At 36.7% G+C, this 17,454-nt stretch overlaps 1 protein-coding gene across 3 annotated transcripts in view; it reads right to left on the bottom strand.

Annotated features, from left to right (window-relative positions):
- The window catches only part of LOC142349710 (uncharacterized), an 88,636-nt gene that overhangs the window by 18,909 nt on the left and 52,273 nt on the right, over positions 1–17,454 (bottom strand). For 2 of the 3 annotated variants that reach the window (XM_075401441.1, XM_075401440.1), the window contains exon 4: positions 10,953–11,252. The exons of the other annotated variant lie outside the window; for it this stretch is intronic. In XM_075401441.1, coding sequence (XP_075257556.1) covers positions 10,953–11,252 — 300 coding nt within the window. The remainder of the gene's footprint in view (positions 1–10,952; positions 11,253–17,454) is intronic. 3 annotated transcript variants of the gene reach the window in all.

The following is a 17,454-nucleotide window of genomic DNA, read 5'->3' as shown; positions in this document are numbered from 1 at the left end:
AAAAAAAAATGATATCAATTGAAATTTTAATGAAATGTTGCTGTAAAACCGTGATATGAATATCTTACGATACATTTCTTAAGAAGTGATTCAAGCGTCTCTGTAGGCTATCCAGTAAACCAATTCCAAGCCTTAAAAATTAAATGGTTCAAAGATCGATAGGCAAAAATTTTTATAAAAAATTTCAGATTTCAAAAAACAGAAATTCGTTCTATTAAAATGTTGAAAACCATCCAATTACCCCCTATCAATTATTTAATAAATAACATACTGTCAAACCCTGTATGAGGTTATCTGGCTACTCAGGCAGAAAAAACTGAATAAAAAAAAAGTTTTGAAAAAAAATTAAAAAACTTGCAAGTTTTATCAGAAAATTTTCAAAAATCGAAAGGTTAAAAAGTTTAAAACAAATCCATTTAAACTAACAACTATGTAGTAACGTTTTTCAGACCGTGGAATAGGTTTCCTGGCACTTGAAAATGGACAAATATCAAAAATTGACAAAAACATTAGGTAACCTCAAAAAAATTGCAGATTTTATTTAAAAAATGCTAAAATTCGAGACATTAAAATGTTGAAATCTAATCCATTATCACTAGAAACTATACAGTGCCCTATTATCAAACCTTAAAGGAGATTCCCTGGCCCCTGAAGCTGGATAAACGCAAAAAATGACAAAAATTTTCAAAAAACTTGAAAAAAAATGGCAAAAACTATTATCATGTTGTGTTTGTGTTTGTAGTACCAAAACATATAGCTCATAAAATGGTCACAACCAGTACTTTTGTCTCGCAAAAGGCCTCCATCAACTTTTAAAACCTTCAACCTAAGACTAATGAAGTAAAAAACTTCACAAAAAACATGAAAAAATGCACCATTTTGAGCCCAAAAACTCCTAAAAATGACATTTTACCCTTGAATTGAGGCCCTCCCAGCAGTTGCAACACTCTAAGCACTTGAAAGACTACTGAAACTTAATGCCTGCTGGGCTTTACCTGTTTATCCCGTTTTGAAAGATCAAAGTCATTGAAAAATGTGTGAACACATCTTAAAAAAAACAGCGCCCCAATACAATTCAAATTCTTTGAATTGTAAAAAACAGCAGCGCTATAATAGCCGGCTAAGAAGATGAGGGCCGCTATTAAACAGCTAGAAGTGAATCCTTGCCTCAGGTTCCCAGCAAATAATTTTGCTATATACTTTTTTCCAGTAAATACTGACAAAAATGTTCGAGAGCTACCAAAAGAGCTTTTGAAAAACAAGCAAAAGAACATAGAATCTTTTTCAATATTGACCGGCCAGGAAAATTTCGGATGATCACGAGGTCAAATAATAGACTTTTGTAGGAAACTGCTTTTGCGCAAAGCTCCTGACTCAGTATTGTTGTACTGAGAACATTTTTGAAAAAAAAGACTGATAGAATATTTCTGTGTCATTTTTTATTGGTGTCATTTTTTTTATTTGGTGCGCAAACTTTGCATATTCTGTTAAATTTGAAAAACAAATAAATTCAGCTTCTAAACTGAACACTATTAAGCAAGATACTAACGCCAGCTAGCATTCGCTTTAACAAACTTTGATAACCTAATACACTATGTTAACTTAATGACCTCCTTTTATATGTTTATCCTGTTTTTGATTTTGCTCTTTTGACTCTGACCATATTCACTACATTGCGTAATTCAAAATGTGAAAAAAATAAAAATCCATTCAGTTGAAACAGTGAGTGAGGTGAGTCAAACGAAAAACGCGATCAAAAGGTAAAGCAAATTTAAAAAAAAAACAGCAGGACAAACCCTGACGTACAATTCAAAGAATTTTCATTACCTAAACAAAAAACTAGACCTAGAACGGACTAAGAGTGAAGTGGGAAAACCATTTCTAAAAAAATGAGTTCAAATTAAAACAAAATCCAATTTATGGATTAGCTTGTAGACTCAGTAAGCTAATACAGTCGTGAAGAAAATATATGAGAGCAGATTTTTATGTCTCGATAATTGAACTCAAACACACCAAATTCCCCTGAGATATTGAATAGAAAATATACCCGGCAGATTTCCGGAAAATAGCCGCCGCTGATTCCCATAACCAAGGTTGGGATTCAAAGAAGAGAGAAAACTAGTGAAAAAAAAAGACTTTTGTACAAACACTTTTAAAGTGAGACCTAATTTAAGGATGCTAGCATTTTAAGGATACTAGCTGGGGCTTAAGGATGCTAGCATTAGGGGGCATGAGTCGAGATCGTGTGCGTATCTGTGAGGGGAGGTGGGTCAAGCGATAAGGAGGTGGGGTATAACTGAGAGGGCTAGACGAGCGAGGGGGTTCACACCGCCAGCTGGAGGAGGATGGGCCGGAGAGGGTCGATGGGGTTCAAACTTTAAAGATTAAGAACCACCAATGAAATCGTCTTCAAAAACAGTTGAAATCGACCGCATTCTTAAAGACTAGTAGAGCGTAAGGCTCTAAGAGAGCTGCTCTACTTGAGTGAATAAGCAGTGGAATCCTTGCTCATATCGTACTAATTAACGTTCAAAAGTATCTAAACTCTGTTATTAATTTCATTGAGGGACAATAAAATTTATGCCAAAAAGCAAAATTATTTATCAACCAAAAATAATTTATCAAATGTGTCTAATAATATAAACTATTAACTGACAACTGAAACCTAGCCGGAAATTATCCGGAAACTAGCCGCCGTTGACCCACTTGGCACACATTGTGATTGAAACAGAAAAGGAAAGAAACGAGAGAGAAATTGACAGATTTAATTTGGCGTTTAAATGCGGCAAATTTGGTTAGAATCTAAAGATATATTTAACTTAGCTGGTAAACTAAACGCTAATAAGCAAAACACTGATGCCAGCTAACAATTTCGTCGCTTTATTGAACTCTGATACCCTAATGCACCTGATTCAAGGACAGCGCTTTATATGTTTCGGTTTTTTTATTTTGCTCTTTTGACTTTGACCGTATTCACTACATTGCGTAATTCAATACGTGAAAGAAATAAAAATCCATTCAGTTGAAACAGTGGGTGAGGTAAGTCAAACGAAAAATGTGATCAAAAGGTAAAGCAAATTAAAAAAAACAGCAGGACAAACCCTGACGTACAATTCAAAGAATTTTCATTACCTAAACAAAAAACTAGACCTAGAACGGACTAAGAGTGAAGTGGGAAAACCATTTCTAAAAAATCAGTTCAAATAAAAACAAAATCCATTTTATGGATTAGCTTGTAGACTCAGTAAGCTAATACAGTCGTGAAGAAAATATATGAGAGCAGATTTTTATGTCTCGATAATCGATCTCAAACACACCAAATTCCTCTCAGATATTGAATAGAAAATATACCCGGCAGATTTCCGGAAAATAGCCGCCTTTGATTTCCATAACCAAGGCGGGGATTGAAAGAAGAAAAAAAGCTAGTGAAAGAAAGGATTTTTGTACAAACACTTTTAAAGTGAGAACTATTTTGATGTCAATTTGGAGCAAAAAATACTCCTGTTTCGTAGTGAGACCACACAGGGGCTAAAATCATTACCAATAAGCATTAGAGATGTTAAATAAGAGCAAAGTTTGAGCAAAGATCATCTTAAATCGGGCCTTACGGGTTTCTCTTTCTAATTTCGTTTTTTGATGCTAACCCTGTTCATATCAAGTTTATTTGCCGAGCATATGCTGTATAAAAACATTTGTAGCAGAATGAGAGGAGAGTGAAACTCGCCTAGCGTAGTCAAAAAGAAAAGATTTCACGCAAAATGTTGAACAAGCTGTGAACTAACGTACAGCATAAAAATTTTTATTCGCCAAAGTAAAAAAAAACATTGGAAAAGTTCTCATGAGCAATTCACAGAACTTTCATTTACTAAACAGAAGAACGGACTATGACTGAATTGGGAAGACCATTTCCAAAAATCAGCTCAAATAAATGAAAAAACCAAAGATAAAATGCCGCAAATGAACAAATAGCCACCACCGAGAAATGGAAATTTGGTTCAAACAAAAAACTAGGCCTAAAATAATTGGGAAAACCATAAAAAACTTTGAAAAATTGGAAAAAAAAGTTAAAATTGGAGTGAAATTGCCGCACGTGAACAAAAAACCACTAGCGAGAAAGCGAATTTTTGTTCAATTACCGTTTTCTCACACTATTTTCAAATTGGAGTAAAATTTCACGCCGCAAAGCCACTCGCTTTTTCTTTCCACTTCCTGTTTCGACGTGACCAAAAATACCACTCCAATTTGAATTCAAAAATCATGAAAATGTGTGAACAGATCTTAAAAAAGACACCGCCCCAATACAAGCTCTTTATTGCAGCTATTAACGACAGAAAAGAGTGCATAACTCCATTTCATAATTTATAAAAACAAACACGTTGTTGAAATTGTAAGGAAAGTTAGTTATCAGAAGAAAAAATTGCTGAGTCCATTTATGCTTCATTAGAAAACCTCTGGGACATCATTACTGAGACTACGTAAACATAGCCGACTAAACGTCGGAAGAATTGCTCTTGAACGACTAGTGGGAGCTCTAATCAATTGCAGCCTGCTTCAGTCGGGGGGGAGGGGTAGCCTAAATGGGACTAAGAAGTTCTATAGTGGGCTTCAAATAACCACATTAGAGGTTAACATATATCCCTATTAAGATTTAAAGTAAAAATGGCACCAGTTTCGGCGCAACTTTTATTTGACTTTTAGTATTAAATTGCCGCCAATTGAGCTCAGCTGCTTGAAATTGTGATTGAGAGAGAACTTTAGATCACGCGAAACGGTAAAAGTCAAGGGCGTAAAAGTCATTCGAAAAGTCAAAACCGTCAAGCGAAAATTTTGCATAAAAAAAGACACACACGTTTACAATAATTGCTATGAACTGCGTTCAAGAGCAATTAATAATATAACAAAAGAACAAGAAAACGGGCAAGGAGAAACTATCACAAAGATTATGAAAATACAGTGTCAAAGTTACATACTGAGCTTTATCTATCAACTGAAAACATTAAATGGGTTCAAATGTCTCATTATAAAGCCACTTGGACCTGGCATTAAAGCAAAAAAGTAACGGGACAGAAAAAAGTAAAACCAATACGGTATACACATACAACTGCATTAAACCTTTTTGAAAGCAAAGCTTCAAAAATGCAAATAATAACCATTTAGAACCATTATCACCTGTAGTATGTGGATCCAAAAGTAAAAATAGAAGTCGAAAGTCAAGTCACGAAAACCAAAAAGTTGTTCAAACACCATCTTCTCACTCAATTTTAAAGCTACTGAATTTCACGCTTTCAAAGTAATGCATTTTTCGCTCCTTTTACTACTCCAGTATGACTAAAAGCAGTACTCAAATTTGACTTTTCATTGACATCAAAAACTAAAAAAGGAACAGTCGGCAGATTGCCGAAATGGCTGTGCAACAGATTTGCGTGCAATATAATACAGACATCCAATTACAAAATAGGTAGTAAAACTATCGACGCCCCTTAAAAAACTATGTTAAAAATTTTTCATCGATAAACGAATAAGGCTTGTTCAAATATATTCCACAGAAGCCTTTTCATTAGGGAACTTTATAACACATTTGAGTTTCTTTGACCTTAAACAAAATCCAAGTTAAAATCAATTGCATACGTCATTTTCTTGAGTGAGACAAGTCACATGATCCAAATCCGATCATAAAAACGCTTTTAATTCACACCTGACCGCTTTTAATAAAGACAGTGAAAAGTGACGTCATGCACGCAAGTGCCTTTAGCGAGAGGAAGAAGTGATTCAACAAAATTGGGCTTTCTAAGCTTTGCAGCGTGAACAAATGTAAGAGAAAGAAAGAGCGCCGGCCAACAAAACAAAAAACCAGGAACCCCGCAATATAGCTACACTCAGATGACAGCTGCGCAGCTATAAAAAATTTAAAATAAACACTGTCAATTCCTTTGAGTATGAACTATAAAAAACAGCACATAGTTTAAAGGCAATGTAGTGTTAAGAAGTATGAAACGAACTTCACATATTGAGAAAGTTTAAAATTTTATTACATTTTCAATGTGTTAAAAGATCGACAAATTAAGAGAGATGAATTACAACTATTAAACTTTAAAAAAATGCTAATTCTACAATTAACATTTTCGAGAAAAGAGAAAAGTTGAAAAAATGCTAGTCCTCCAATTAACATTTCTTAGAAGAAAAAATGACGACCTAAAACTAAGTCAAAATAATATTGAAATTGAAAGATTTGAAATTAAATTCAATTCAGAAACCGTTGGGTCTTTTAGAAACTCATTCCAAAATGATTTTTTTGTAGCTTTGGGAATCCGCTTTTAAGGGATATTCCGGCTCAAGGCGAGAGGTATATCGTTATACCAGTCAATTGCTTTTTTTGAAGAACAATTTTGCATTATATTTAATTTTTATGTTTACACCAAATGACAGCTTGTTTGTACGGTGATTCAATTTAGCACTTAAGGTGGCTAACTTGAGTTCGTCGAAAGCTGGTAGATCTGCTTTTAAAAGCTTTACAAAATATATAATAACCCCATACTTTGAGGCATTCTACTGTTAAGATTTTGTGTTTGATCTTGAGATCAGTGGTCCTGTCAAATTTGGTTCTGATGAAACATGCTCTTATCTCCCAATTCAGTTGTTTATTTAGAGTAACTCAAAGTGATTTTTTGAGACCTGAGAATAGAACAATTGGGTAATGCAGATGACTTAAAACAAGATCGCTCAGAAAAGCAGTTCTAGTTTTTTCAGGAACCATATTTTTGATGAAGTAAATGACCTTTAAGCCAACAGCCATTTTTCTCAGTACATTTTAAAATTCTTCATCGAAAGAAAGATTACAGTCAATATGAACTCCCAAGTAATTCACAACCTTTTTCTCGAGAACTGTACATCCGTTAACAACTATTTCTTCATTTTGTTCCTTTTAGGGGCTTCAAAATAATGAATTCGGTTTTGCTTTCAATTACATTTAACTCATTTTTCTTGAAAAAGAGAATGAGTTTAGCAATACTTTTTTAAAGATGTAATTTTTGTTTCAGATAATGTTTTTCCACTGCAAAAGTATCATCTGCGTACTGGATTATATAAGAGTTCACATCATTATTATCATCCTTCATATCATTTACATATATGTTGAAAAGCAGTTGGCCTACCACAGTACCTTGTGGTACTCCACGGCTAAGTGCTATCCAATTTAAATCATACTTCAAGGATCTGACTTTTCAAACACGGTTTTCTCGATAAGATTTTAGAAAGGAATTGCTTGTTCAATAAAACCTAAAAGTTTAGGTTTGTGTAGAAGAATAGGATGTGATATCCAATCAAAAGTCTTTGATAGGTCTAAAAAGCTCCTGTAACGATGTTTTTTTAATAAGATCATATCTGATTTATTCAGTGCAATATAAAAGAGCATTTGTAGTTGATACTTTTTTTCTATATCCAAACTGTGTTGTTGCAAGCAACTTATTTTTCTCTAAATAAGCTAATATTTGATCTCGAAGGATTTCGAAAATTTTAGCCAGAGCTCCAGTATGCAAAATTGTTCGATAATTTAACGGATGTTCAGGAACTTTTTTTGAGAAGAGGCAACACATGGGCACGCTTAAGGTCGTTAGGAAAAAATGTTCAGTTAAGAAATGACTAAACAAAAACCAAAAAGCTTCAGCTATGTGCTCTCTTGCATCTTTTAAAGCCCAAGCCGGAATGAGTGATGGACCCAACGTTTTTTAACATTTAAATTGTCGAGTAAACAAAATATCTCCTTGGTTGTCGCATACCTGAAAATAAAATTATTACTGTGGTGTACCACATTATTACAAAATAGATACTGTTCTTTTTTACCAAAATATTCGCCTAACGCCGAAAAATTATAGTTGAGATTGGCAATATCAATTCCATTGGTCAAAACCGTTCCAAAACTGTTTTTGAGTCTTGGTATTTCTGTCTGTGTTTTCTCACTGTTTCTGCTTTCGTTGATAAAAATCCACCTTTCTTTTGTACTTTTTAAGTTTTGAAACACATCTAGCAGAATTTTTTCGATTTCCTGCTTTAAAACATTTCTGTTGTTATTATTTGATGTCTTCGCAAACTTTTCTACTCTATTTTTAATATCCATTGTTGATGCAGCGTTAGTTTAGGCTTGTCATGGCGTATGAAGACGGTCTTTTGTGGAGCATGCTTTTAAATTACCGTTTCCAATGACGAACAAAAATTTTTATGCATGATTTCAGGATTTTCTGATCAAATGATCTCCAATATATCATTTTAAAATCTAGGCAAAAAGCATTTTTAGAGTACTTTGTTTTATCAAACACATCTTTTTTGATAGCTTCTCTTTAATTTTCAATGGTTTCATCAATTAAAGTAAGTGTGGCTAAGTGATCAGTTTTGAGAATCGAGTCCATTGTCTGGGAACTTAAGAAATTTTCGCATTAACATAGTCTATTAGCGACTTCGTCCTTGATGTTTCTCTTGTTGCTAAAGTTGTATTTGAATTCAGTAAACCGTACGGCAAGATCAGAGTTCCTAGAACATTTCTTTCATTGCAATTAAGGTAATTAAGGTTGTTGTCACCTAGTAGAAAAATTATATTTTCAGTCGCTGCACTATCTAAACCCAGGGCTAGTTCTTCCAAAACAAATTTATTAACTGTGTTCCTGGACAGTAAGCCAAATTTATCAAGGCGGTCTTTTTGTTTATTTTACCCTCTACCCAAATACTTTCAAAATGGTCTTTCGACATTGTCTCTAGATCATTTCGTGCTTTTGGATTAATTTTTTTCGGAACGAACAAAAGAATACCAACGCCTTTATTTTTCTCCTGAAGATCAGTAAGTCGGTCGCTTCTGAAAAACATTAGGCATTCTGAGTGCATCAACCAAAACGGAATATCGTTAACTGATTTCAACCACGTTTCTGAGAAGCCCGAAATACAATTGTAACCTAGATCAGAGAGAAAATTCTTAAGGAGCAACCTTTGTCCGAGCATGCTTTGACAATTTTGATGTAGAAACTTTACTTGATCGTTGTATTTTTTCAATAAGGTGGTAAGCTGCGTGTAATTGAGACGTGGCCCTGGGTTAAATTCTACGTCACCTGACAAGAACAAAAGAAATCTAAAGACAACCAAGGAGTAAAGGAAATTCCTTAACAGACAGGTAAAATGATCTTCTTTTTTGGATACCCATTATTATTAGACAAACACGATGACATCCTCTCAGGATTTTTTGGTGTAGTAGTGAAGACCCAGTTCTTTTTTGATGTGATTACACACAAAATAAGAAGCAAAATAATGTGGAACTGAAGCTTCATTTTGAAACAATACAAATAAAACAAGACAAATGAAAACAAGAATCATCAGCAAAACAATTATCTCGACAAGTATTGACCTCGCATATAATTGTAACTCCAATGATTGCAGTATTTTGGGTATTGATTTGGATTTTGTTGGTTGTTTTTCAGAGCTATTAAACTATTAGATGTGGGAAGCAACTGAGAAAGCACACAATTTTCAAAAAAGGGACACCTTGTTTGTAATGGAAATGCAAATCGTCATAAAAAACTATCATAGCTTGGCATGGCTTTCATGAGGTCGTACACATTCGCAACTATGTAATTTTCATCACCTGCGAAAGCATTTAATTTATCATTAAAAAGTTTAATGCGCTCATTAATACGCTCGTTTTTTTGACAGATTACGAATTGGTGGCACTTGCATTAGTACATATTCTCAGGAGATAGCGTGTTTCTTGTTACATTAACTAGAGTTGTATACATCTCAAACAACTCGTCAATGTTTTAGGCAATTGTTTCACAACTCCAATTTTTTCACAAGTTGTTGAGCCGCGATAACCATGTACGCAGATATCTTCTGGTATAGTACTATCCCCCACCAAATTTTTCACCAGACTGCTTCCAATAACAAGATTTTATGTTTTTGTGGGGACCTTTTGCCTCAAAACGTCTCACACGAACCTCTTGAATGATGGAGGGGTTATATTGGTTTATATTGGTTCGAGATTTTACCTGAATCCTTTGGATCAGCATTTGACTGCTTTTTTTAAAGCAAGAAGTGACTTGCCGAAATAACAAACTCTTCGATAAATGAGTCTTTTTCTTCACTTTTACAAATAAATCTTCATAAATTCGGTACAGTTCATTTTTATTATGCGAATTGAACTCCTCTTGGTTCATCATGTTGCTTAAATAAGATCTATCAAAGTTGTTAAAAGTATCAGATAAAAGTTATAAGAATTAAGAACGAGATAAAGGAAAGCTAATACTCTTGTTTCAATCTGTCTTTTTTCTTTAAGAACACATCAACAAAGCAAGGTGAACAGATCTTAAAAAATCCGCACCCAATACAATCCAAATCCTTTGCATTGTAAAAAAAATGGGCCGTAATAACAGCGGGCTGACAAAATGAGGCAATTAAAAAAAACAAAAGATACCCATTGAATGAGTTGGTGTTTGAAGAAAATTAACCCGTAAACGTAAACTCTTTAGCGACAAAAAAGCAACAACTAGAGAAAAAATACCGCTATTTTGTCTCTATTATACTGGTCTATGGATCGTCATATAAGCTACCATGTGGCTTTAAAAATTCAAGAACCAATTTCGAGTTTTTAGGGCAACAATTCGAAATAATTGCTATTATGACCTACTGATTTACCTTTCAAAAAGTTAATCTAATTAACCTTTGTGTGCTAAATTTAAACAACTCGTCAGTTATCTTGGTTTTTCTGGACGTGTAAGGTTACCCTTACGCTTAAGTTACCCCCTTACGCTTAAGGTTACCCTTAAGTTTTTCTCCAAAAAAAATCCCTTTAACAAAAAAGATTGGCTTCCGACCGGTGGGCTCACATGCATTCACTTTCATTATTTTAGAAATTACTTCGAATTCAGCAATTCGTCGACCAATTCAACATCTTTTCGCGACGAAGATTCCATACATACCTGTCTACTGAAAAATAAACTGTCGGTTGGCTCAAGTTTGCTCAGATGAACTGTCGGGCACAGTGGCGTCTGAACATAAGACGATTCAGGACGCAAAGATGATTGCATGTTGCTGGATGCACTGGTGTGTACAGACGCTGCCATGTTTCGAGCATTTTCAGATTGCGCCACAGATGTTGTACTGTGAATTGGTGCAGGTTCATTGGGTGGTGTCGAGTAGGCTTGTTCACTCTGCAAAACAGACGTGACTATCTGCGTTATGTTCTGATTTGTCAGAGGTCCAAGATGAGTAGTTTTCATCTAAAAAAGTAACCGATTATCATACTGCAGTAAACGTTACCAGCTAATGAACCACTAACAGATTCACAGTATTTCAACACAGCCAGTAAATTGCCCGAAAACAGCCGCCGTTGACGCACATCGGGATTGAACCACAAAAAGAAAAAAAGGAGAAAATAGATCTTTTTTCCTAATTTTCAATAAGTTTTGAAGCTGAGTTTTCACAACATGCGTACAAAAATACATCAGGATAAAAACTGAGCTAGGGCAAACTATTTTGTATTAGTTGTTCATTAGTCATCGTATTTGTCCCAGTTTTAGTGACAGTTACTAGTACAGCGTGATGTGGAGAAAAAGGAGGAATTAACACTAGCAACACAAACAGCAACACGACACAACAGTATTAGCTTTGGCAAACGGCTTTCTTCATATGAATCAGCAAAACATTGCAAAAATAAACTGACTTGAGCAGTAAACGTGTTACTGTGTCTTGCGTTAAAATAATTCTTGGGCAGTAAATTGTTACTGTGTCTTGTATTGAAAGTTATTCCTGAGCACTGTAATATTTGTTACTGTGTACTGCATCTACAAATTACTGGAGCTGTAATTCAACTTTACGAACCCCAGCTTTTAGTATTTCAACTCGTGAGTACAAAAAACAAAAGCAACATAAGTTTACATTTAAATAATTTTGCATAAAAAGCTTTTAGACATACTTCTCTGCCTTCAATTTGTTTGCTATCGGATTGAACTGGTATACATATAGAGATCCCGTATTGTGTGATATGGAGCAAACTAGCCCGATATTGAAAAAACTAAGTTAAGCAAATAGTCAAAGGAACTGTAACCCAACGATAAGAGCATGGTGGATATACAGTTATAAAAGCGAAATGCAAAAACAAGATATCCGTACAGATTTTAAACCACTCAAACGAACTGGGCGATGTAAAACTTTCCTCGTCGCAACCGATTGGGACAGCTGCCGTTATTTTTGGTCCGCCGACCCGGAGAGTGGAATATAAACTGCTGTCAAACTCATTGAAGAAATCACAAAGTTAAATTCTTGGTAAAACTCTGTACCCTAAACTATCAAAAGAGAACCAAGCTGCTGCCTAAATTACGAAAAAATGACTCGATCACGGAGTCGCAGCAACCTTGAAAAGCAGCAGACTCCGAGCTGCTTGGAGCAACTTCGAGCAAAAATGCGAGAAGGTTATAATTCAAGAAGGGGATCGGCCCCGCAAGGCCAGAACAATCTATCAACACATATAGGCAATTAACAACCACAACTTTATGGAAACCGAATTGATTTGAATTTGTTTCGCAATGATAAATTAGAACAACAAAGGTTCTTTAACTGCCTAAATAAAGATTGGTTACCATATATCCACTGACAGAAAAGAATGTCGAATCATAAAGAGTCATTCAACCTTTCTCGAATCTGAAGTGAAACCGCCAGAAATTGATTCATTGCCTAAAGATCAAATCGTTGTCTTTCAGAATGAACTGAAAATACAATTCACACGACAGTGAACAACATTAAACGAAACGGACAGGCAAACAATCAAGATATGGAGAACGTTTCGGAAACATCCTCAGCTAAACAAACGATTGAAGAGATGAGGAATTTCGAAAATTGATTCTAAAAAAATACAACTTGAAAAAACACAATGTGAGAGATAGAAGCTTGAGCTAAATGCAGATGAAAGAATTGGAGATGCAGCATAAGCTTTGGGAAAGACACCGAGAGCTAGAGCGCAAATTGCAAATCACATCATTGGAGAAGGATGATGTACGTTCTCAGTCAACATAAGCTCGCAACAAGTCGCCTCTTTATTGGATCTCAAAAAGGGTCTCGGAGTGGTCCAAAACTACGAGCGAAACAAACAATAATCCGACCCGAAACCCGCTTTGATCTCAGCCCTGAAAGGAATGAAGATAGGCATTACTCACGATACTTAAACGCTCGAGATCGCTCGATCATCTAAGTGTTGAAGACAAGACGACATGTTTTGCACAAAGTAGGTCTGCGGACAAACATCGGACATTTAAGCAGCAGTAGTTTGCCAAAGTGGAAATTGAATAGTTTTGATGGAAACCCGCTGGAGTGACCTGATTGGTCTAGCATGTCTATCGCAACAGTAGCTAAACGCATGATTCCCGCTTCAGAGAAAAGAGCCACTTGAACACGCTACTAACAGTAATCACATATGCGCAGCTCGAGAGCCTACGTAAAACAAATCAAGTGAAGCCTCACGACTCAGTCTTATTCAGTTTACTTTTGTTGTCTTAACTTTGTGATCGTGCTCAAAGAGTAAAAACAAATTGGTGATGTGCAATCAAGTGCAACGTTGTATATGGCAGTGGATAAGCTACCACATATACTCAAAGAGAACTATTGGTTCTATGTTGATGACAGGGACGAGAACTGGCCTGATTTAATCATGTTTGAAAAATGGCTACCAAGAATGGCACTCGTGCATTGAGGATTCTCAGCGTTCAAAGGTGAGCGCAAAGAAGAAGGCAGTCGCAATACAAAAGGAGCAAACCGATTCTCGGAGACATTAAGTTTCAGTGCGATTTCCACGTAAGAGGAACGAAGCCAACGCGAAGCGATCAATTTCCGCTTGCTGGTGGCACCCATCGTATTTGGAATTGTCCATTATTCAAGCACAAAAATATTAACGGTCGATTTGAAGCAGTGAGGAAGCAACGCTTATGTTATGGCTGTCTGAGAAAGGGACATGCAATCAACTATTGTAAAGTCAACGCGTTCAGTATAAACAGATGTACCAAAAAGCACAACCGATTGCTACAATGGACCAAATGGACGGGCAACAATAAATCAAAGTAACGAAGTTACAAGCTCTCTTCAGATATTTCCCATCTCAATCTAGAATGGACGCAACCCAATGACCACATATGTTTTCCTCAATAGTGGATCAACAGTATCATTCATCGATCAAAGCATTCAAGAGAAGTTGCAAGCTCGAGGCAAGGAAGTCGCGCTTAATATAGCTGGCATTCACGTAACAAAGGATCTGAAGACCGAAAAGGTTCATCTAACAATGAAGGGACTGCATTCAAAGGTGAACTCGCTTGAGGCGTAAGTATATCCGTCAATTTCATTGGGAAATAGACACTATGACTAAAGCAAATCGAAACAAAGCTTCATCCACTTGAGTGTACTTCTACACTGAAGTTTCAAGTCGATGGAAGTTGGAATCATTCTAGGTCAAGATGCCTATGAACTACAAAGGGCATTAGACTCTACGATAGGAACACGAAGTGGACCTATCGCTGTCCTGACGAATTAAGATGGGTAGTCAGTGGACCCATGAAGAGTAAGAGAGGACACAATAATTGTCATTTTGCCTGCACAGAAGACGTGAAAATGGCAGAAAACATTCCATCCTGGTGGGACATACAAATCTATGCTTCCAAAGTCAACGTTGTCAGTCAGTCAAAGAAAGGGCAACAAAGACAAAATTTCTTAGAGACCAAGACAAAGTTTACAGGCGAGACGTACGAACTGGGTATGTTCTGGAGTGAGTCAGAATCTAACCTCCTGAACAACTGCCGCTCGGTCTTAGGTCAGCACTAACCCCTTGAACAAAGATTCCAACGAATGAATGACAAGCTGTTAGCCGGACTCGATCTACTACACAGATTGATCGAAACCATACTCAGATTTCGAGAAAGGACCAATAGAACGAACCGTAGATATTGAATCAATGTTTCTGCAAGTGCAAGTTCCCGGGCGATATAAAAGCCGCCTCAAATTTCTTTGGCGACCAGCATTGAACGAACGTGTGCAAACTTACGAGATGTTTTTGGTGCAAAAAGTTCACCAACATGTGTAAACTATGCTCTGAAGCAAGTGGCGATCGACAACGAGGAAAAGTCTCCAAGTGCAGCAAAGGCAATCGAAAACAATTTCTTTATGGACGATTTCATCAAGTCTGTCGACAGTCCTGAAGAAGCAAGCAAAGTTTTTAAGCAACTGCAACCTCGTCTGTCGAGACATGGAATCGAACTAAAGAGGTGGCTCACCAACTGAAGTAATATTACCGAAGAAATCCCTGAGGACTTGATATCACTCAGCAACACAAAGCAAGTGGTAGTAGAACCTAGTTAGGTGGATTCGTCCGTGCTTGGACTTCAATGGACTGTTGCTGAGGTACTAGTAAAGAAGTTAAACACCAATCAGTAGAAACACCAATCACCCCGGGGATGATCTTGTCTCTAGTTTCATCAGTGTTTGATTCTCTTGGATTGTTTGCACCATTCAGTGTTCGAATGAGACGACTTCTGAAGAGAATCTGTACAAAAAATGGGCAACATTGAGACAACTCAGTGGAACCTAACGAAGAAGAGTTTTTGAAATGGAAAGACCAGCTTCCAAAAGTTGCAGAAACCAGCAATGGTAGAATATAATTCAGCACAGCCAAAAAAGGAACCCCAGGTCTTCGCTGATGCTTTTTGATTAAAAATTGTAAACATTCGACAGACTCCACTATTGCTCTACAACTGATACACAGTTCTCGCCGCAAACAACAAGTGTTTGTAGCGAACCGATTTGCGGAGATTTTGGATAAAACTGACGTTTCAAAGAAGAATCATGTGAATGGTATCGACAATCCAGCCGACATCGGGACGAGAGCCACCAAAGTTGAACAGCTCAGGAGAAGTGAGTGGCTCACTGGGCCGGCATGGTTAAGGAACCGGATAACCAATGGCATGAGTAGGTGAATTTAGCATTTGCCTCCCACGAACAAAAGTCCTCGTTTCCACAACCAAAGAAAAGAAACCAATCGTTTAATGGGAACCATTGAGCAAATTCAACCGACTCGTAAATACAATTGCATGTATGCAGCGTGCATTGAGCAAAACGAATCCGGCTGCATAGATAATTGGCATTGAAGAATAGGAAAGTGCCAAAGCAATCCTTTTCATGTTTCTACAGCTAGAACAGTTTGCCGAGGAGACCAAATCTCTCAACGCTGAATAGGAAATTCCAAAACGCAGTAAGATTCTACAGTTTTTACCCTTTACAGATAAAATGGGACTTAATCGTGCCGAAAAGGGAAAAATCAATTGTACTTCAATGCAAAGCACCCCATATTGTTGTATTTGAAAAATCACGTTGTCGAATTATTCTTGCGTAATGAGCACAAAGACAACGACCATGAGGAGACTGAACATCTCAGTAACATTGTTCAGCAACGATTCTGGATTATTATGAAGTTAAGAAATGCTTTGCGTTCAATAAAGACGTAAAAGACGTAAAAGCAGAGCACATACAATGGCTCCAGTGATGGCAGAGCTACAAGTAGACACGCTGGATGCTTCAACACCTTTTGCAAACGTTGGAGTAGAATAATTTGGCCCTTACTGTAAAAGTTTGTTGCAGGAACTGAAAAGCGTTGGTGTTGTTTGTTCACATGTCCAACAGTTCGGGCCGTGCAGATAGAGGTAGTCCCAAAGTTGGATACCGACATTTGTCTCAACGCAGTTATGCGGTTTATAGCGCAAAGAGGCAAATCGATAACAATGATCAGTGAGAACGTGACAATCTTCGTTGGAGCTGTTCGAGAGTTCAAAGAGTATATCGCAGCATCGAACCGAGAAAAGATTGAAGAATATTTAGTTCAACGAGGCATCAGATGGAAGTTCAATCTACCCGCAGCACCACACTTAGGAGGAGTGCGAGAGCGACTCGTCAAAAGTTGCAAGAAGGCAATGTATGCACTGTTGGTGAACTGATCAGTTACCGAAGATGTTATCTCAACCACAATTTGTCTTGTTGAGCAAACGTTGAACGCAAGACCATTGACACCAATCAGTTCTGACGTGAACGATTTGGAAGCTATTGCCCCAAAACACTTTCTCCTGGGCAACCAAAACGTATGTCTACCATGTTTACCATACGCAGAAAAGTTTGTTCATCACCGAAAACTCTTTTGACAAACACAAGTTTGATCGAATCTCATCTGGAACAGATTTCGAAAAGAGTATCTGCAAAATTTGAAGAATCGGCATATACGGAAATGTGAATTACACATAAGACAGTGACAAACGAGGGTATTGCAAATTTGGTCGAGTAACAGAAACCATTGAGGGTTCTGACAGAAAAATTCGATCAGCAACGATCCTAACGAAAGATGGATTTTACAGGATGCCTGTTGTGAAGCTCGCTCTAGTATTACCTATTGACAAAGAT

Source organism: Convolutriloba macropyga, chromosome 11 (assembly GCF_964194025.1).
Source record: "Convolutriloba macropyga chromosome 11, txConMacr16.3, whole genome shotgun sequence".
Classification (NCBI taxonomy): Eukaryota; Metazoa; Xenacoelomorpha; order Acoela; family Convolutidae; genus Convolutriloba; species Convolutriloba macropyga.
This window is presented reverse-complemented; position numbering and strand designations above follow the sequence as displayed.